This window comes from Rhinopithecus bieti, unplaced genomic scaffold, assembly GCF_001698545.2.
Source record: "Rhinopithecus bieti isolate Rb0 unplaced genomic scaffold, ASM169854v2 scaffold_1599, whole genome shotgun sequence".
NCBI lineage: Eukaryota > Metazoa > Chordata > Mammalia > Primates > Cercopithecidae > Rhinopithecus > Rhinopithecus bieti.
The window spans coordinates 361,503-382,785 of NW_016804139.1; the positions used below are offsets into that span (position 1 = coordinate 361,503).

The window sequence follows — 21,283 nt, forward strand, 5'->3', positions numbered from 1 at the left end:
AAATCTTAAAAATGGGTAATCATGACCCCCCAAAATCTGTGAAGTTGTTTCAGTTCTAGAAAACCCCTGGCCATCGATGGTTAGGCCTTAAGCCTGTAGAAATTCTATGAATGACACCTTATATACACATTCAGCAAACAGAGTTGACTAGACTGAGAAATAAAATAAGATACTACACATGAAAATAGGCACAGCAACTCCAAAGACTTTATCATAAAAAAACTTCTTTTATGTGAGGAAACAAGTGAGAAAAAGATCAACCTATGATTAGTCACTTCTTTCCCTTGCGAAGCCTCAGGGATGGCTTAGGTACTGTTACCCTTTTGAATCCTAAGAAAATCTCCCATCACTGAGAATGGCATCACCTCATTATTTTTTTTGGTCATAACAAGAACTTCAGCCCCGCAGGCCATCTGCCCACGGGAACCACATTACTTTCTTTGCTAACAGGGAGCTCGGGAGTAATTATACGAAACCATATGACATAAACTGCAGGGCAGTAAGGTTCTATTCAATCGCAAGTCAAATCATTCTCTATGGATAAATACACAAAGAATCCTGCCCTCAATGTGGGAAGTGACAAAGCCCTTTTACCTATATTATCACCGTAACTGAGTCTGGCCCTATTCCTAAATATATACACACATCACCCAAACAAGACTCAAGACTTACCTTCTTCTGACTTTTTCCGTTGTGGCATAAGTAAAGCTCCCAAATTTAATAGCAATTAGTCCATTACTCACAGATCTCCAAGAAAGAAGGGGGGAAAAAAAAGACTCTGTGGAACAACCTGGATAGTCAATAATCTAAACACTTAAAAGAACATGATTGTCAGGGTCAGTACATTTACTTCTCTAGAACACTGAGAACTGGTTTAAATGCCTAGATAGATAAACCAACTTGGTTTAAAATCATACAGTCACCAAAGCAAATAGATTTAGCCAAAGACATTTGGAATAGAAATAACCAAATTCTTTCTTTTTGGTTACATCTTAGTCTCAACATTTTCTTCAAATTCGGATTTAAAACCATTTTTAAGATACCAATGGAATTCTAAATATGATTTATTTTTCAGAACTTCTACTCTGAATTTCAGAGTAAGTCTCTGTTAGGCAAGGCCTCTTGTTTAATGAAAAGCATACTTAACCCTAGGCAAAAATCATTTCTATAAGGCAGCCACTTTTAGAAGTTTTTAACTACTAAAAAGTTAAAACTTCTTTAACTTTTAACTTTCTATAAGCTTTTAACTTCTAAAAAATGAGATATAATATCCTGAGCTGTCATATTTTTCCTAACTCTAAAAAAAAGTCCTACATACAATGATTATATGCCAATAAAAATTAAATATCTAGAACAAGATCATATAACTTCCTAATTCAGTGTTACTCTTAATGACATGAAAACTAACAATTAAATGACAAATCTAAAAGTCACAAGGTAGTTTAAAATCTGAAATGCTGGAAGGCTGTATGCTTTATTCTTAAAAATAATAAACTCTTCTGATTCAAACTTCAGATTAATACTTACTGGGAAATATCAGTATGTCTCCTTAAGATGCACATTTTATAAAGTGAATCTTCTAGAATAGTAAAAAGAAGATAATGTAGATTTGAAGTTTTATTATTCCACCTAAGAAAAAAAAATTGTCGTAATATTTTTTAACTATTGATGGATAAAACAAAATTGTACTGTTCACTCAAGATAGAAAAGAAATATACTTACAGAAAAGGAAATTTGAACAATCTACGTGTAGAATCCTCACTAAAATAAAAGGGAAAAGAAATGAGAAAATTTAAATTGGCTGCTGAATTATACCACCCAATAGGTAAACAGAATTACCTTCTGGTATCTCTATACAATGGAATACAGATTGCTTGATTCATCGATTTTCCAATTACATCCTATATAAAATAAGATTTTAAAATATAATTAGAGCATCAATATGCACACAGATAACTCTACAGAAAGTGACTGACCATCACTGTTCGAATGTAGTAAAAAATCGCCTATACCACCAAACCTTGTACATAAAAAACTTTAATGACTATTGTAACAGTAGGGAAAAAGAGAGAAAATTCTGAGCCAAAAAAGACGGTGATGCTAAGCACATGGCAGGTTTAAGATCACCTCCCTCTGGTCTCATAACAACCATTCATTCACATCCTTCAGTAGTAAACAGAGACACATCAGCTCTGTAACTAAGACTGTTTACAATGAATTTCTTCTGGGAACAAATAAAATACTCAAGATGTCAACACCTTTAGTAATCTTTATACACACACACACACACACACACACACGTGTGTGTAAGAAACTTAAGTTGGAGTATTAGGTTGAACCATATGAAATTGTTATTTTCTTAACCAAAACAGTTGAATATCAACATTTTCATAGTTCATTCTAAAAATTAAGATCGTTTACATAAGTGAGCCACATACTGTAGACACTATTGCTCCTACATAAAGACATGCATTTCTGTTAAACTTACTGCTGGCTTTTGCAAACACTGATCAATAATATTCTCCATCCGCCTTTTCACAAAATGCAATGATTTTCGAGGATAATAAGGAAACAGCAAAGGACTTTCTGGTTTCAAACAAAACAGAAACAAAATAAAAGAAGCTATAGCAAACTTATAATTAGAAGAAAATAATCTAACATTAGAGCCAGTCTGCACAGTTTATCTCAAGGTAGAATTTCCACTGACCACTTCATTGGATTTTCACACAACCTCATTAAAAACGACCATGGCCTTCTGCCTTTCATTAATCCCCACTGACAGCTCACTAAAAACAATCTCTCTCACTACAAGCTTAGACTCACCAAAATCCAACTGTAGGTCTCTGCTGGCTCTAAGAAGAAAGGAATGATTTGGGAACCATCAAATATATGATGAAATACAGTTCATTCTTCTATTCTTTGCCACAGTGAAACAACAACAGCAGTCCAGTACTGCTCAGTACTGTTTTTTAAGTCTCAAAAACAAGAGACTGGAAACTAGCTCTATATAAATAAGCTCTTACTTTTTAAAAGGTTACTTTATCAGGAGAAAGTAATATATAATTTAGCACTTACCCCTGCTGTGCTAGGTTTCTAAAATACGTTTTTTTTTTTATTGCTTACAATAGCCACATGAAGTAAACACCATATTCTCCAATTTACAGAAGAAAAAAAAAAAATGAAGCTCAACAGGTTTAGGCAATTGCCCAGTGTGAAAATAACTAAGTATCTAGATCTATCAATCAAACCCAAGTCTGACTCTAATGCCCACCCTCTTCCACTGTGCTTTGTAGGCCCTCCCTTAAAGTCATGCTGGATAAAATGAATTATAATCACATTAACATTTTAAGTTCTCAAAGTGACAGATGCTATGGTATCACAGAAAGACATTGATCTTTGTTTCCAGTTCCTAGAACAGAGCTTCCAAAACCCTTGGAATTTCCTGAGTGATAAAGGTGACAGGAACATTTTTTTTTTTTTTCTTTAAGACAGAGTCTCATTCTTTTGCCCAGGCTGGAGTGCAATGGTGCAATCTCAGCTCACTGAAACCTCTGCCTCCCGGATTCAAGCGATTCTCCTGTCTCAGCCTCCCGAGTAAAGGGACTACAGGTGCATACCACCACACCCAGCTAATTTTTAGTAGAGACAGGGTTTCATCATGTTGCTCAGGTCTGGAACTCCTGATCTCAAGTGATCTGTCCACCTCACCCTCCCAAAGTGCTAGGACTACCATGTTTTGTTTTAATGAAGCAACTCTTGGCTGGCACCTAGACAGCTTTAGGATAGGGGCTGGCCATCCAAAAGACCAAGCCTTGATTAGAAGTTTGGAACTTTCAGCTCCACCTGCTGGCCTCCAGGGAGGAGAGAGGGGCTTGGAGGTTGAGTTCAATCACCAATGGTCAATGACTTCATCAATCATGACTACATAATGAAACCTCCATAAATACACTGGGACAATGAGGTTCAGAGAACTTTCTCGGTGGTGAATATGTCCAGGTGCTGGGAGAGCATGGAAGCTCTGCACCTTTCCCTCTATACCCTGCCTGATACAGCACTTCTATGTGGCTGTTCCTGAGTCACATTCTTTACAACACACCGGTAAACAAAAATTAAATGTTTCCCTGAGTTTTGTGAGTCATTCTAGCAAAATTATCCAACCTGGAAGGGAGGAAGGTTCTGGGAACTCTTGACCTTATAGCCAAGTCTGACAACAAGCATGGCTACCCAAGAGATGTGGGTGATCTAGAGACCTGACATCTGACTCGAGGGCAGTCTTCTGGGACTGCACCCTTATCCTGTGAGGTCTGCACTGTCTGTAATTAGTGTTGGGATTGAATTGTAGGACACCTCATTGGTGTCAAAATTGGTTGGTGTCAGGAGGAAAAAAATTTCTCTCATTTTGTTGTCAGAAACACTGAGTAAAAACCACTCAGACGCAAAGCTACAGACTGCTTCTGTGCTAAGTGCCGGGCCATTAGTCTGAATGCTTATGCAGATTAATTTATTTAATCTCCACACCAGTTTTTTGAGGGAGGCATTATTACCATCTTCTTTTTACAGATGAGAAACTATGGCACAGGGAGGTTAGGCAACTTGCTCTCAGCCGCATTACTAGGAAGCAGTAGACCAGATTCCAACCCAGACAATCCAGCTTCCAGAGCACCAACTTTTACCCATTACACAATACTGACCCATGTACCCTAAAGAAAGTACACAGATCAAGTATTTAGCACTTGATTTTTGCAGTGTAAGAAAACAGTTGCACTGATATTTCCTCACTGGAATTCATTATGGAACTCAATAGTGAGTTCCATTAGGTCTGTAGCTAAGATCAGGCCTTTCTTATTCAGACACATAAGATGTAGGGGAAAAAAAAGAGGGTAGGACCTATTTTCAGCCTGGCAAAATTCCCTAGATCAATAATAGCCAAAACAGCAACAGGGTCCAGGTACCACTACTCTTGACACACCGCCACTGCCCTCCACAGACATCCTGCCTTATTCCCTGGGCATCCTGATTAAATACAGTAAATGAGTAGCATCTCCTGTACTTGTATCCTCCCTCCATTCAATAGCCAACTTGCACCAATGCATCTCCCTACTGACCTGAAGACTCTCCGGCAATACAAAACAGGTTCTGCTTTGAAAAAGAATTTGGACCATATGCAAAGTTCTGGGCATCAAAGAATTCTTTCCCTCATTCATTCATTCATTCATTCACAGAAGCAGCAACCAAATAGAAGTGGCAGAAATTACTATAGGTTGAGTTTCACTTATCCAAAATGCTTAGGTCCGGAAGTGTTTTGGATTTTTTTGGAATTTGGAGTATTTGCATATACATAATGAGATATCTTGGGGATGGAACTCAAGTCTAAACATGAAATTCACTTATGCTTCATGTACATCTTATACAATATAATTAACAATTCTGTGCTTGAAACAAAGTCTTGACTGCACTTTGACTGGGACCCATCATATGAGGTCAGGTAGGGAATTTTCCATGTGTGATGTCATGTTGGTGCTCAAGAAGTTTTAGATTTTGGATTTTTGGATTAAGATGCTCAACCTGTACTGCTAGTCTAGTTAAAACCTCAGGCTTTCACATGAACAGAATCCTAGCTCCATCACTAACCAGCTTGTGTGATCCCGGGCTTCTCTAACCACCTGTGTCCTCATTAGTAAACGGGGATACCAAGTACCTACCCACAGAATCCTGTGAAGACTGAAGCAGGTATTGTGTGTATATACGGCAGACTAAGCAACCCATACATGTTAGTTACTACCTTAAAGATCTAAGAAATTGCTAAATCTGGTCAGATTCTTCTTTCAGACAGCAAAGAAATACAAGATTTAAAATATTTTCATCTAAAATAGTAAGATGTGCTGGCATATTTAATGGTTGCTATTATGTGCTGCATCCCTCATAATGCTGGATAGCTTTACTGTATTAACATTCTGACATCCTAGAAAATGAAAGGCATAACAGTACACATGTGCGCGCTCGCGCACACACACACACACACACACACACACACACACGAAACTACAACCCGACAATACAGTTGAGCATCACTGTGCTTTTAGAAGATAATAAACTGGAATTGGTAAAAAAGACTTTTCTCACTATTTGGCTCTATTGTTTCTCCTCAAAATCCTATTTTTTACAGGGTGCAAAACACTTAAATAAGAATACTTAGGAATAAGCAATCTTGCTACAGCATAGTTAACTTCAGAGTGTCTATCTATCATGATGATGTCATACACGATCGGTTATTTTGCTGTTCCTATAATTAAATAAAAATAAGTCTAATAAACTTAGATAAGTGTTCAGCAAGTTTTCAGCAAAACTGTTAGCAGAACTATTCAAGACCTAGTCTTAAATAAAAATAAACATGGCCCAAATCTGGTTGGTTCATGAAATACCTTTAAGGTGGCTGCTATTTTGAAGAAAGTCATACCACTGGTTTCCTTCTGTGTTAGGGGGTGACACAAGATCATCATCTTCATCTTTCAAGTACTAGAAATACAGAATTAGAAATTTAAGTTAATTTCTAATAAACTTATTTCCCTTCCATACTAGAAGGAAAAATGGAAAAAGAAAAAAAGTAAAAGACAAAAAAAAAGTTAAGTTTAGTAAATCGAAGAATTGCGGTCTAAAATCTGTTTATATTTAACACTTTCTAATTTAACAAGCTACTTTGTTTTCCTGCCAAGTCCTCTGAAAGTGCATTACTATTATTCTAAGTGAGGTAGCCAAAATCTGCTATGTGTATGTGGCAGAATTAAGCCAGCCATAAATGTTACCTAGCTACTATCTTAAAAATTAAAGAAATTGCTAAACAGTCTGTAGTTCGTTTAGTCAAGCAACTAAACAAACTGCAATATATTAAGATTACTATGTTGTAGATGTAGAGAACACAAATCGAACTTAAATTGTGTTTCTTTTTCATGAACATATTTTAGTTGTATATATGCAAGTTATTAATTAGTTTCATAAGTTATCAACTGTCAATATACTGTCAATATACTCTATGGCAGTTGTTCTCCAAATGAGGTCTACAGGCCCCTGGGAATCCCCAAGATGCTTTTGGGGATACACAAAGTCAATATACTAGTTTTATAAAAATGTAGATGTCACCTGCCCTTTACACTGGGCTAACATCTGCACTGATGGTGGGGAAAACTGTGTCTCAGTCAAGAATCACAGTAGCGGTTCCAAATCATACCAGCAGTCACTGTATTCTTTTTCTGTCACATACTCATACTTTCATTTATCTTTAACGAAGTCATTAAATTATTATTTTATTTATGAAAATAAAGTTGAACTTTATTTTCAACTTTTGAGTACAAATCTTTACTATTCTGTGTGACAGAACTGAGAGTTATACATAGGCACTTTTGCTACACAAAAACATGGTGGTTATCTTGAGGAAAAGCACTTATGTTAAAAGCAAAAATAGGCTGGGCACGGTGGTTCAGGCCTGTAATCCCCGCACTTTAGGAGGCCATGGCAGGCGTATCACTTGAGCCCAGGAGCTCAAGACCAGCCTGGGCAACATGCCGGGTCTCTACGAAATAAAGACAAAAATTAGCCAGGCATAGTGGTATGTGCTACATTGTAGCCCCAGCTACAAGAGGCCAGTGGGAGAGGTGGAAGCTGCAGTGAGCCATGATTGCACCACTGTACTCAGAGGAAATACCCTGTCTAAAAAAAAAAAATTTTTTTTTTTTTTTGGAAAACAACCTTTTCCCCTGTGTGCTTCACAACACAAAGACTTTTCTGATTAAATTGGTGGTGCTATTTATAGGTGGCAGCATTTAGAACAGCTGCATTACTCAGGGAACCAATATTTCCAAAATGACCAAAGCATGTTACAAAATTATGCATGGGCAAAAGATCCGTTCAAAGTGCGAGGGAGATGAATGAATTTTAATGTAAACAACGTTCACTGATGCAACCTTAGATTCCACGCTGAAACGAACCTTTAAGATATTATCACTTGTCCAGATTTGATGTAATAAAGCAAAGTCGCAATTATCTGAAAAAGCTAATAGAATACTTCTCCCTTTTCATATACACACCTGTGTGAGGCCAGACTTTTTCATATACACTGATACTATAGAAACAACATATCAAAACAAACTGAAAGTAGCAGCAGATATGAGAATCCACCTGTTTTCTATTAGGCTGGACATCAAAGAGGTTTGCAAGAATATGAAACATTACCACTCTTCACTAAATTATTTTTATTTTGTAAAATATCCTTTTTCACTAAAAGTATTTATATTAACATGTAACAGTAAGTGGGTATATTCTTTTTGTTTTCTTCTTTTTCTTTTCAGACTGAGTCTCACTCTGTTGCCCAGGCTGGAGTGCAGTGATGCAATCTTGGCTCGCTGCAACCTCCGCCTCCTGGGTTCAAGTGATTCTCATGCCTCAGCCTCTCGAGTAGCTGCCAAGTAGATGGGATTACAAGTGTGAGCTTCAATGCCCGGCTGTTATATTCTATTTTTGAGTGAATTAAGGAATAATTTTTTATTATGTTTAATTTTTAATACCTAATAATGCCTATCAGCAATAGATAACTTGCATAAACAAAAGCTCTTTTCTAGTCCTCAATAATTTTTTTTTTGAGACGTAGTCTTGTTCTGTCGCCCAGGGTGGAGTGCAGTGGCTTCATCTTGGCTCACTGAAACCTCCGCCTCCTGGGTTCAAGTGATTCTCCTGCCTCAGCCTCCCAAGTAGCTGGGATTACGGGTGTGCACCACCACACCCAGCTAGTTTTTGTATTTTTAGTCCTCAATAATTTTAAGAATGTAAAAGGGTTCTCAAATCAAAATGTTTCAAAACTGCTGCTCTTTGGTAATTTTACTAAAAGGGCAGAGCTCCTGTATTACTTGGTATCGTGTTACTTTCCAGAAACTTTGGATAACAAAGACGAACACTGCTAAGGTTTTAAAATGAGTTCAAAGCCCATACCTGACCAACTCTTTCAACGTTGAAGTATTTTCCTTTTCGATTATAAAGGTCTGGAGCCTGGAAAAAATAAACATAGTTTAATTCTTAAGTCAACTACTCACAAAGAAAAATATCTTAAATTTAAACCCCAAACTTTCCTTTTCAAGAGAGCTGTGAGTGGCAGTTATTATTTTCTTTTGTAGATTATAAGACACACAAACAAAAGTCTGGTTTATTGACTATGTTTAGAAACACAATTAGTTCAACAGTTTAAAAAAAGTAATTGCTACGGACTTCAATTAAATTGGGTTAAATTTAATTATGTCTTGTCATTACCCAGGTTTACTACAATTTTTTTTAAACTGCATTACGGAAATATCAACTTCTTACCTCATTGAAATGTTCGGTAAGAAATTCAGCAACAAATGTGATATCTTTCTGAGTCATCTATCAACAAAAGGAACAAGAAGAAAACAAATCAAGATAAAAGAAAGCTGCTCAATAAAAGAAATGGTACATAATAATAAATGTGACATTTTCACCATCTACTAAAGGCCATGGGAAAACCGGCTAACTTCTTTCAAAGAAATATAGATTATGCGACTGTGAAAATATGAACGTCTGGGGTTCCAAGAATGTAATTAAACATGTGAACTCATCTTCCAATCAGTTAATCCAATAGTTACAAAACTCTTTATGGCCTAAGGTTATTTATTATTTCAGGCCTTGTGCTAAGACCACATGTGCTGAGGTTCCTCCTTCGGGAATGGGCACTGGACCCCAGATAAGATGTGTCACCCTTAGTTAAGGGCTACAGGCAAACAGTGCTGTCTGCTTCAGTGCAGGCCCCTGCTTCTTGTGATGACCTGCATTTATCCCAATTTAGTTCTTCAGCCCTCAGAAAATTATACCTTAGGATCCCTTCCAACAACTGACATATTTTACCTCCCAAAATAAAGCTAACAGTGATGTCAGAAAAACAACTATTGTGAAACTTTCCTGGTTTGCAAGGCCAGTCCCCCACAGTGCAAAAGATCTACTTAGCAAATGAGTTGTAGACAGTGGAGAATCCCTTTCTCATCTAGTTCACAAGCCTAATTTTAATGTTGTCCATTTTTTCAGGCTCAAAACTACCTAACCTATCTAAACAGTTTCAGCAGGGGTGAAGAAGAGTGAGCTGCAGGAATCAAGTGGAAATTCCGCCCTATTCTGTAAGACGTCCCTGGAAGGAGATTCCACCACCGCTTGTCACAGTCCTTACAGGAACCCTTCCTTTCTTTCTTAAGAAAGAAACTGTTGCTTACCAGACTTCAACACAGGGACTAATATCTAAGCAGCTGATTTCCAAGGAAAATAAGAAGCATTTAAAATTTAAGGAAGTCAAAGTAAGGAATACAAGAATGCTGTCTTACATGGATTATAAAACCTTATCCAAACATGAAGACTATAAATTTAGAAAGTCGTAATAAAGGTATTCTATGAGATGAAACAATACACAAAACATGCAAATTTCTTTTTTAAAAAGGTGGTGCTTAAGGGATCTAATGTCTACATCCTGACATCCTGTTAACTAGTAACTGAAGAAGAGTACCAAAATGACCAGCACAGCTGAGTTCAAACAGGACAATGTGAACACTGTGAAAATGCACTAGTACATACTACCTTGTTCAGCTCGGGAAGCACATGGTCTTCTGTCATTCTCAACATTGCTGGAAATACAAAGTTAAAAAACTATCTTTAAAAGCAAACTACAAACATAATTTTAATTTTAAATACATTTCAAAGACAAGGTGTTTGACTGAACTAAATCTTCAATTTTACACAGCTTTTCACCAACAAAACATTTTCTTCTAAAACTAAGGGGTGCCAGAACTTTAATTTGCTTCATATTTTCAGGTTCAAAATTGTTGGTCTAACCATTCTAAACTATTCTTTTTCTTCTTCAATTCAACCTGTTGCCTCTCCAGACAAATCTAACTGCTGTCTGGGCTAAGACTACGTGTGTAAGGATCCCTCCTTTTAACCTGGTGATGTTTCTGCTCTTAAAATCTGCAAGCCATCCTTTCCTCCAAAGTCTTACGATACCAAAGAAATCTGTTTATTTCCCTTGGTCTTTTCTGCTATGCACTTACAGTATATTTATGTACTTTTCTTTGATCTAGTATCTGTAGTTGACTTTGTCCTTTCACAGGATTGTCCTCATCAGTACTATGTGTTTTGTATTATGTTCCACCTCAGTCAAGACAAAGTATGTTTCGTGTACTTCTGCATGGTATTCGAACATGGTTCCTAATTGCAGTTGGTCAGTAACAAGCAAGTCAGAAGTACTTTTGCAAATACATAACTGTTTTTAATTAATTTAAACGTCTAAGTTATCTGAAAGGGGAGCTAAAATCTAGTTCCACTCATTCTTTCCATCCAAAAACACTACTTATTGAGCGTACCCTAGGTGCTAGCGATACATCAGTATAAAAGATATCCCTGCCTTCATGGAGATCACATTTTACAAAAAAGAAAACCAAGGTTATACAGCTACTGGGGACAGAGCCAGGATTACAAGTAGATCTCCACTTCTCCAATCCAGTGTGCTTTCTACAACATCCTGCTCTAATGAGAAGGACTGAGCGGTAAGTCATTTCTCTTCTAATCCTGATTCTTACTACAGTTAGAATGTGTAGTAAGGATAGACACTGCCTAAATTACATCCAATAATTATAAGTAAAACCAAACTACCTCTGCAAAAAAAAAAGTCTTCTAAGTTCTCATTCAGTTTTAATATTATAATTTATTTTAATTAACAACATGGATCTTAAACAGGCCCGCCTGATAAGCACTCTGGTTCTTCATTCTGGTTAGTATTGGTACCGTTTTCAGAAACATCAAAAAGTATCAACATATGCAGATCACATTCAGTTTTAAACAAAAGCAATTATGTTAGGTTGAAAATATAAAGTCTGTTTTACAATACTAGAACTGAAGATCTGGACATTTGTTTAAAGGATATCAGCACATTACAGGTAATTTACATTCTATTTTACTCTTTAGAGTGTCAACAAGTGCGAGATAACTACATTAAAACTAAATTTTGCATATGCTGGAGGGAAATATATGCTGGATTATTTTAAGGATATTGAGAGTTCACAAAAATAGCAATATAAATGGACCTAAATAAAATATGCATATACTGCAGAGTGAATACAAAACATTTCATATCAAGTCAACAAATACTTATTAACTACCTGCCCAAATGTAAAGACACTGTGAAGATACAAAGACAGGCTATAAGTGGTCTGCATTCTATTTAGCTGGAGCATCAATACACAATAGAAGTGGTAATGGAAATGTTCTACTTCTATGCAGTCAATAACCATCTGTGGCTGCTGAGAACCTCAAATGTGGACAGTATGGCTAAGGAACCAAATATACAGTTGTACAGGATTTCAATCTACTTAAATAGCCACATGTGGCTAGTGGCTACCATAGTGGACAGTAGAGATCTAAAGATAGAAGAACAAATAATCAAACAGAAGATAAGCTACCCAAGGACAGAGACTCACATTTTTTTCTTTTTTACTTTTAAAATCTAGCACCTAACAGTGCCTGATACTTACAAAAATTTTTAAAAATGTTATTTTAACCTATGGAGACATTACAAAGTTAAAAAATGTGAACTATCAGTGAGCAAACAGGGATAACACGGGCTACAAGTTAGCTTTAATAGTTCTGTGAGGAATGCTTCCAGCACAGGGAAAAATGTTTAAGGTGACACATATTCCAATTATACTGATTTGATCTTTACAAATTATATGAATGTATTAAATTATCACGAGTACTCCAAAAATGTGTATTTATTATATACTAATAAAAAAATAAATAAATATTTCTGTGGGGAGGTGGGTGTATGAATAAAGTAAGACTGGCCATGTGTTGATAACTGCTGAAGCTACGTGAAAGGTATAACAGGGATCATTATACAATTCTCTCAAAGTATTTGAAATTGTACTAGATTTATTGAAACTATCTAATACTCCTATAGTTTTTTTAAAGTATTAAAATAAAAATGCTTTACTCAACTTACCCACATACAGCCACCGAAAAAATGCTTTGAAGTTTTTCATACTACTGTCTATAACTCTAAAGAGATAAAAACAAAAAAATCAGAAATAAGATCATTATGTGGGGGGTTCATATATCACTGCTCAACTATCATGAAATATCATACTCCTTACTGTTCTATTTTATCCTATCCGGGTGACATTTAAGTCTTTAGAACAGCAGATGTTACAAATCGAACACATACCTAAAAATAAAATTTCAAAAAAGAAAACACTGATTCTAAAAATAAAGCAAATAACTTAGATTCTAACTGGTTACAACAGCCTTGCCACAAACTGTGTAACAGTCTTTCTTGTTATTCAGTAAAGCATGAACTCCTTTTCTAACTTTGCAAATAAAAGAAATCAGAAAAAAACTGTTTTCAGCATTATTCTCATTTTAAAAGAAAATACTCATTGGTCAGTAAGAAGAAAAAACATCAACTTCAACAGAAAACCATTATTACAAATTTGTGCTATGTCATTACCTCTGATATCAATGGACCATTATTTTTGGAAGCTGATTTTTTATTCTAACAATTGAGATCTCAAAAGTTGACTTTCCCTTGGCTTTACACAAATGTACCCCCAAAATTAAGTGTTATACATGGAAGTCATCTTCATTTTGATAAAACTGCTTCTGAAGAGAGAGATGGGTTATCGCTTTTTAAACTATCTCTTTAAGCTCACATGTGTAAGATAATTACTCTAGACAAAAACCTGTGCTTTTCATTCCCAAATCTCAAAGCCCTTTCCACGCATTAAGTTTCATAACACCACTGGAGAGGTAGGTCAGTATCATTAACCTTCTGGTACAAAGTAAAACGCCCGGAATAAAAGACTGAAACATCTCTTATGTTACTAAGCAATATAATCAAAACCCTCTTGCAGCAATGATAAAAGAAAGAAAAAAGTTCCTTTGTGCAGTCAGTATGTTCAACCCTATCCCAGGCCACCAGACCAACATCAAAATGCTCAATGCCTCAGTTTCTCCATCTGGAACCTGTAATAATTCTACTTACCTGAAAGAACAATAAGTTAAACTACCTTTCACTCATATGAGAAGTGATCACAGAAAGCATAATATTTCACATTTGCTCTCTGCAAATATGGTGAACCAAAAAATACTTCAAAACACAGGAAAAGCAATGCCATTTCTCCTTGTGTTTTTTCGTCTTCTGAGCACACACATCTACAGCCTCTACCTTCTAAAATACCATGAAAATGGCCATAGGAGAGGGGTACATGTGTTAGAAACTCACAAAAACAAAAAGAACAATAAAAAAGAAATTAAATTTCAGAAACGTTACAAGTGACAGAGGACTGATGCAGCTCAACAGAAAAAGTGACTGATGCAGATTAAGAGCGGAGGCCCCGTGCCAGGCAGTGCACGGAGAGGGCACCTGGGAAGGAGCCCCTGCCCTGGAGAAGCCCAGGGATGCTCAGACCTTAGCAATGTCAGCTCTAACAGAAGACTTCAGGGTGATGTGTGGGGCTGGACACAGGGGGACAAACTGGAAATACAACACAGAGTGGTCAATATGTTCTTTCCTCCAACACACGAAGAATGCTTACGGGGCTACTCTCCGGAAGACCTAAGGCACTTTCACGTGGGCACCAGTAGCCTGAAGCAAAGCTCCACATACTCTGGCACCTGCTCCCTGCTGCCCCAACCTACAGAGATTCCAAGCAACTTTTAACTGCCTCCTGAATAAACATGAGTAAGCAACCAAGCATCTGGTATTTAAAGAAACCTTGCAAGGAGAGACTAAGATAAACAGTAAAGTGACCCATCAAGGGAAGATAATTCAGGGAACAGCAATCTAATTAATACCCTCAGAAAGATGTGACACGTCACATCCACAAAACAAAAGCGAAGTTTTGAACGAGGATTAAAGAAACAGGAGAACACTTTGAGAAATTAAAAGAAAGGACTGCTATAATAAGAAATTGAAGACAATGGTTCAGTTTAATGATCCTGTCCTCCAACCCGACCTTAGACATTTACTCCAAAGTTCACACCCCAGACCCCATCATCACCAACTGCAACCCTTCTAAGTCTCAATTTCAAGCATCCCGCTGACCAAACACCCCCTCCTATCTGTCCAGTCTCTCTCCAGGGGCCCCACCTTCCTCCCACCAAGACGCATCATCTACTGGTTCTACTGCCTTTCACCGTCTCTCGGCCTCTACATGTCCTCACTTCCTTCCTAAAGTAGTTCAGATTCAAGGGCCATCATTTTAATCTGGTACTTGCTTCAATTCCCTTGCTCCTCTTGCTTCATTTTGCTCATGAAGACTGGTGAATCTAACTGCTCCCCTGCTCTATGCCCCACTCCTGCAGCAGACCTGCAGTCACGCTGGCCGGCTTCATTTTCCCACTCCCAGAGCCCTCCTGTTCCATTAGTGCCCTGGACCTCCTGCTGGACTAGACAGCTGCTTCACAGCTCTCCTTGGATTCTTAAACCTCCAACACTGCCTCTCCATCCTTGCTCTTAGCTGATGACAGATGTCCTGTTAAGATAATAAAAGCACCTTGAAGAGAACGTCCCCCAGCTCCCATCTGCTCATACACTGGCCTCTGTGACCCTCCTCTCTCAGCCTTTCCTCCCACAACTGATGAGCTCCTGCCTCTGCTTTTCCAACCCTTCCCCTTCTGCATTAGGTCCCACCTCTCTCATACTCTTTAGAGCCTCTCCTCTCTCATCTCAATTTTTTACCTTCTAGATCATTCCATCCATAAACATGCTCCAGTTCTTCCCAAGATAAAAAGAAGAAAAAAACCCAACAATTCTGCTTCCATCTACCGGCCACTCCCTTTACAGCAAAACTCCTCAAGAGGCTATACTTGCTGTCTTCTCTGCATCTGCTTATTCTGTATTGTACCAGTTCCCATCACTCCCCAAGGTGGCTCTTATCAAGGTCACTATCCTAATAATATTCTAAGACTCTATTCTATTCTTGGTGTTTTCCTTGCTTGACTTAGCATCTGTCAACCAATCCCTCATTCCTTCTTGCAATGCCTTCTTCGCTCAGCCTGCAGGACGCCTACTCCTCTGGTTGTTCTGTCTCTCCCATCTCCTTTGCTAGTTCTTCATTGTCCCCATTCTGAAATCAGGTCACTCCTGCTCTCTACGCACACTCATTACCTCATCCAGTCCCAGTTGGCTTTAAATAACACCAATGTGCTGATGGCTTCCAAATGCACATTTCCAGCCTGGACCCCTCCCCCTTGAACACTAGTCTCACATAACTAACACTGTGCCGGACGGCTCCACCTGCAGATCTAATGGGAATTTCAAATTCCACACGCCTAACACACTGACAGGGTGGCCAAAATTAACATCACTGAGAGGGGTGGACGACGGACACTGTGTGTGCTGCTGGATATGGTAACTTGAGAAGGACATACCAATTATGTAGTATTTCTGGCCAGGGATGCATAACCTAAATATAATCATTTAAAAAAAATCAGATAACGCTAAAATGAGAAACATAAAATAAAGATATACAGACATACATATACATACATACACGATGTGCTTCTTAAAGAAATGTCAACTTTTATAAAAGACCAAGAAAGTTTGAGAAACTGCTGAAAATTAAAAAGATACAGCAACTAAAACGAATACGTGATCCTGAACTGCATCTTATCATACTGGACATGTTGGGATAATTGCTAAAGGGAAATTGAACTATAGGCTAATATACTGTATTAATGTTAAAATTCCTAAATTCGTTAATTGTACTATGGTTATGTAAGAAAATAATTTTGGCCGGGCGCGGTGGCTCAGGCCTGTAATCCCAGCACTTTGGGAGGCCAAGATGGGCGGATCACGAGGTCAGGAGATCGAGACCATCCTGGCTAACACGGTGAAACCCCGTCTCCACTAAAAAATACAAAAAAAAAAAAAAACTAGCCGGGCGAGGTGGCGGGCATCTGTAGTCCCAGCTACTCGGGAGGCTGAGGCAGGAGAATGGCGTGAACCCGGGAAGCGGAGCTTGCAGTGAGCCGAGATAGCGCCACTGCACTCCAGCCTGGGTGACAGAGCGAGACTCCGTCTCAAAAAAAAAAAATAAAATAATTTTATCCTTAGAAAATATGCACTAAAGTATTCCAAGGAAAAGGCACCTGATAGAAACAACATATTCTCACGTTTCAGAAAACAAAGTATATGATAAATATACTATAATATTTTAAAATGATGAATTAAGGAGTACAACCAGAGTTGTCTTTATTATTCTTGTAATTTTTATGTAAAATTACTTCAAAATGCTAACTCTAAAGAAGAATCCAGTATGTCCAAACCAAACTCTTGATCTTATTCCACACTCCCCCTCCTAAACCTGCCCTCACATTTGTTCCCCCTTTCAGTAAATGTCAATTCTACTCTTTCAAGTACCAAGGCCCTACACTCATAATTATCTATGACTCCCTTATTATCACCTTCTACAAATAAGCATTGAGAAAATCTTGTTAATTATTCTCTCAAAATATATCCCAATCCTGACCACTTCAGATTCTGACCACCATATTTCTCTCTTGGCTTCTGTCCTTGCCTATCTATGAGCTTTTCTCAACTGTGAGTAGCAAGAGGGATCTTTCTGAAGCCTAAATCATATCCTTTCCACGACTCCTAACTCCCCAAGGGCTTCTCTTTACATCCAGAGTAAAGGCCAAAGTCCTAACAACTGCCCCACAGGCTCTATGCAACCTGGCCACCCTCTATCACCTGTCCATCTACCCCCTACCTTACTCTCATTCAATCCACTTCAGCTACAGTGCCCTTGTCCCTGCAACATGCCAGCCATGCTCCAAACTCAGGGCCTTCACACTTGCTGCCCCTTCCACCTGCAAACATCAACAGGGCTTGCTCCCTCCTGTCTCCTTCCCTCTCAGTGAGGCCTCCCTGACCACCTGTATGAAGTTGAATCCCCTACCTTATCATGCTCTAGGTCCTTGTTTCTTGCTTGGTTTTTCTCAACATTACTTATCACTGTATTTAAAATATAGTTAAGTGCTCAACAAATATTTACTGACATTTGACAATAGTCAAAAAACTCAGAAAATAAAAACAACAAAGATATGAAAATATAAGAGAAAAGAAGAGACACAGAAATCAATCCACCACAAATTCTAATATTTGACCAAACGAATTTCTAGAACAAAAATCTAGTTTAAAACAAAGAGAAAGCTTGGCATAAAGGCATACTCCTGTAGTCCCAATTACTAGGGAGGCTGAGGCAAGAGGATCACTCGAGCCCAGGAGCTCAAGTCTAGCCCAGGCAACACAGAGAGACCCTGCCACAAAAATAAATAAATAACAATAAAGTAAATAAAAGAGGGAGGAGGAAATTATTAAAAGAGTAATACAAGAGAATTCAGGTTAAAATGGCTTATTATGGCACAATGAATTAAAAGGCCCACACCTAAAAACAGTTATGACATTTCAACAGATCAAAATAAACAGTAATGCTTTTACAGCTTTTTCAAAAGGAAAAAAAAGCAACTATAAAGGGCTAAGAATCAGAAGCACCAGACCTTCCATCAGCAACAAAAAGCACAGAATCCTATGGAACTCTGCTTTTGAAGTTCTATGTGAAAATCAATAACCCTCAGGGAATCCTAAACCCAGCTGTCAATTAAGTGTGAGGGTAGGAGAAAAAACACAAAAGGAGATAAAGTTTACCTTCTATGTCTGCTTTTTGAGAAAGTTACTAGAGGATGTTTTCCAGCAAAATGATTAAATAAGCCAAGAAACAAAGGCAATCCTAGCAGTTCTGGGTCTAACCCAGGAGAGTAATGAAGAAAATGCCTGGGTGGTAGCCGTGCTGGAGAACTGGAGCACAACTGCGGGCTGAGGCAGAGGCGTGGGAGGCTAAAGAAGACATCTGGAACAGGGGACTCCAGAGGTACTATACCACCCTTCAGAAGGGAAAGGACAGAAGGATACAGAAAAGACAGACAATGCAAGAAAACAAGCAAGCCAAACAGTCTAAGAAAAACAAAACAAACAGTTAATTTCTAAAAACTGACAAAAGAAACGTGGCACAGTCATACAATTTAGAAATATGGAGGTAACCCATAGAAGAACTAAAAATAGAAGAGTTAAAATGATTCCCTCTGGGGAGAAGACCTGAGGTGAGGATGACCAGGACAGGAAAATACAGCTTTACTTTATAAAATCTCTGTGCTGCTGGCTTACTGGAATCATATAAAGACAGAATTGTGATAAAAATTTAAAAAATGATTTTAAGAGACTCATAATAGCTTACTAGGTTCTTATTTAGGTCAAAAGTGATATATTCTTAGGTCAATGATTCCAGCTACTCCCAATACTTACTGAAGAAGTTCATTTGCCTTGAGTATAAAAGAACCCACAGCAGTTATAGCATCTAAAGGGAAAAAATAAATAAATGTCATTTGTCAAATTAAGTAAACTGTGTTTAATGTATTCCACTGAGAAATTACATCACTACCTTCGATTCCTGCAGCATCTAGTCCAAGAGGTTCATATTTTTGCTTCCATGAAGCCATTCCTTTCAATTCACTTAAATGGTATAATAAAGACTCCGAGCCACTATCCAAACAGAGCAGAAATAAATTAGTATCACGACAATCATCAAGTGAGTACCTTGCCTGAATACTTCTAAATTTTCAGAAATAAAAACTGAAAAGTAACTTTCATTTTCTTTCCATGAGAAATAATTATTTCTCAAAACTGTTCCTAAAAAGTGCAGCAGAACCATCTGGTCAATGTGACTACAGAGATAAACAAATGACAAGATCAAATTTAGTAAGATGATCAGATTGTGTTCCACAGTTAGTCCTGACCCTTTTAAGATAGTCGTATGGCCATCTTGTTCACCCAACTACTACACAGTCAATGTTCAATAAATATTTCTTAAGTTCCCATTTTAGGTCAGGTACCGTGCTAGATACCGGGGACATAACGGAGAGCACAATCAAAGGGTCTCATGGCACTGACAGTATAACAGGGAAGACAGTCATGACCACACAGTCATGCAGTGTACCATTCCAACTACCATAAATGCCTTGAAGGAAACACACAGGGTGCAGGCATAATAGAAGAACCTGAGCTAATCTGGGATTCAGAAAGGCTTTTCTGAAGGAATGAATGTGAGCTGAGAGCTGAAGAATGCATGTGAAGAACAAGGTGGGACAAGAGGAATACACAAAAGCCCTAGGTGGGAGATAAAACGTCAAGCTGGAGAAACTAAAAGGCCACCAGTGTGGGCGAGGCAGAGAGGCAGGTATGCTAAAGGCCACACAAAGTTCTCCATTCTAGGGGAAGGCATTAGAAGTTTTTAGGCAAGAGAGAAATATGTTTAGCTCCACTGGGGAAAACATTCAAAGGACAATGTGTACTGAAAGAGCCCAACTAGTCCAGAGGGTGCTACAGTGGTCCAAGGGAGGGGTGATGTAGTTACGGCCAAGGACTCAGCATATAGGAATTTATCAAAATTTAAACCAACCACCACCTGGTGTGCTGGCTCACACCTGTAATCCCAGCACTTTGGGAGGCCGAGGCAGGTGGATCACTTGAGGTCAGGAGCTCAAGACCAGTCTGGCCAACATGGTGAAACCCCCTCTCTACTAAAAGTACAAAAATTAGCCAGGCATAGTGGTTCGCGCCTGTAATCCCAGCTACTTGAGAGGCTGAGGCAGGAGAATCGCTTGAACCCAGGAAGCGGAGGTTGTAGTGAGGTGAGATCACACCACTGCACTCCAGCCTGGGCAAGACTCCATCTTGAAAAAACAAAAAACCAAAAATCAAACAAAATAAATCAAACGCTCAGCATCCACTTGTAAACTGCTTCAATGAAGTAGCTATGGATAGAAAAAGCATGAGATTTGAAAATCTAGGATGAAGTCTTGGCTCCGACACTTAGTAACTGGGCCAGCCATATAACCGATTCTAAACTTCTGCTTCCTCTTGTGTAAAATCACCAACACCTTGCCAAGATATTAAATACATAAATATACAATATTCCTGGTAAACTGTAAAATGTTAATCTCACTGTTCAAAAAAGGGATATATGCCTTATTTCAAAATATACTTCATGCTTAGCTGATTAAGAAAAAAACCCAGATAGGGTCTAGCCTGGTGAAAAGATGTTGGAAAATTACTTCGAAAAGCAGAATTATTATTGACTCTTTCAATCTTGAGTACAGGAAGATTCTTCTCAAATGCCATGCAACAATTTTA

General features: G+C 38.0%; 1 protein-coding gene across 1 annotated transcript in view; it reads right to left on the bottom strand.

Annotated features, from left to right (window-relative positions):
- The window catches only part of ANAPC4 (anaphase promoting complex subunit 4), a 42,272-nt gene that overhangs the window by 2,276 nt on the left and 18,713 nt on the right, over window positions 1-21,283 (bottom strand). Inside the window, 12 exon segments of the mRNA XM_017866702.1 lie at window positions 673-747; window positions 1,528-1,629; window positions 1,723-1,761; window positions 1,840-1,901; window positions 2,489-2,586; window positions 6,423-6,516; window positions 8,980-9,036; window positions 9,349-9,405; window positions 10,621-10,667; window positions 13,037-13,092; window positions 19,397-19,448; window positions 19,533-19,633. Of these exon segments, the coding sequence (XP_017722191.1) occupies window positions 673-747; window positions 1,528-1,629; window positions 1,723-1,761; window positions 1,840-1,901; window positions 2,489-2,586; window positions 6,423-6,516; window positions 8,980-9,036; window positions 9,349-9,405; window positions 10,621-10,667; window positions 13,037-13,092; window positions 19,397-19,448; window positions 19,533-19,633 (840 nt within the window).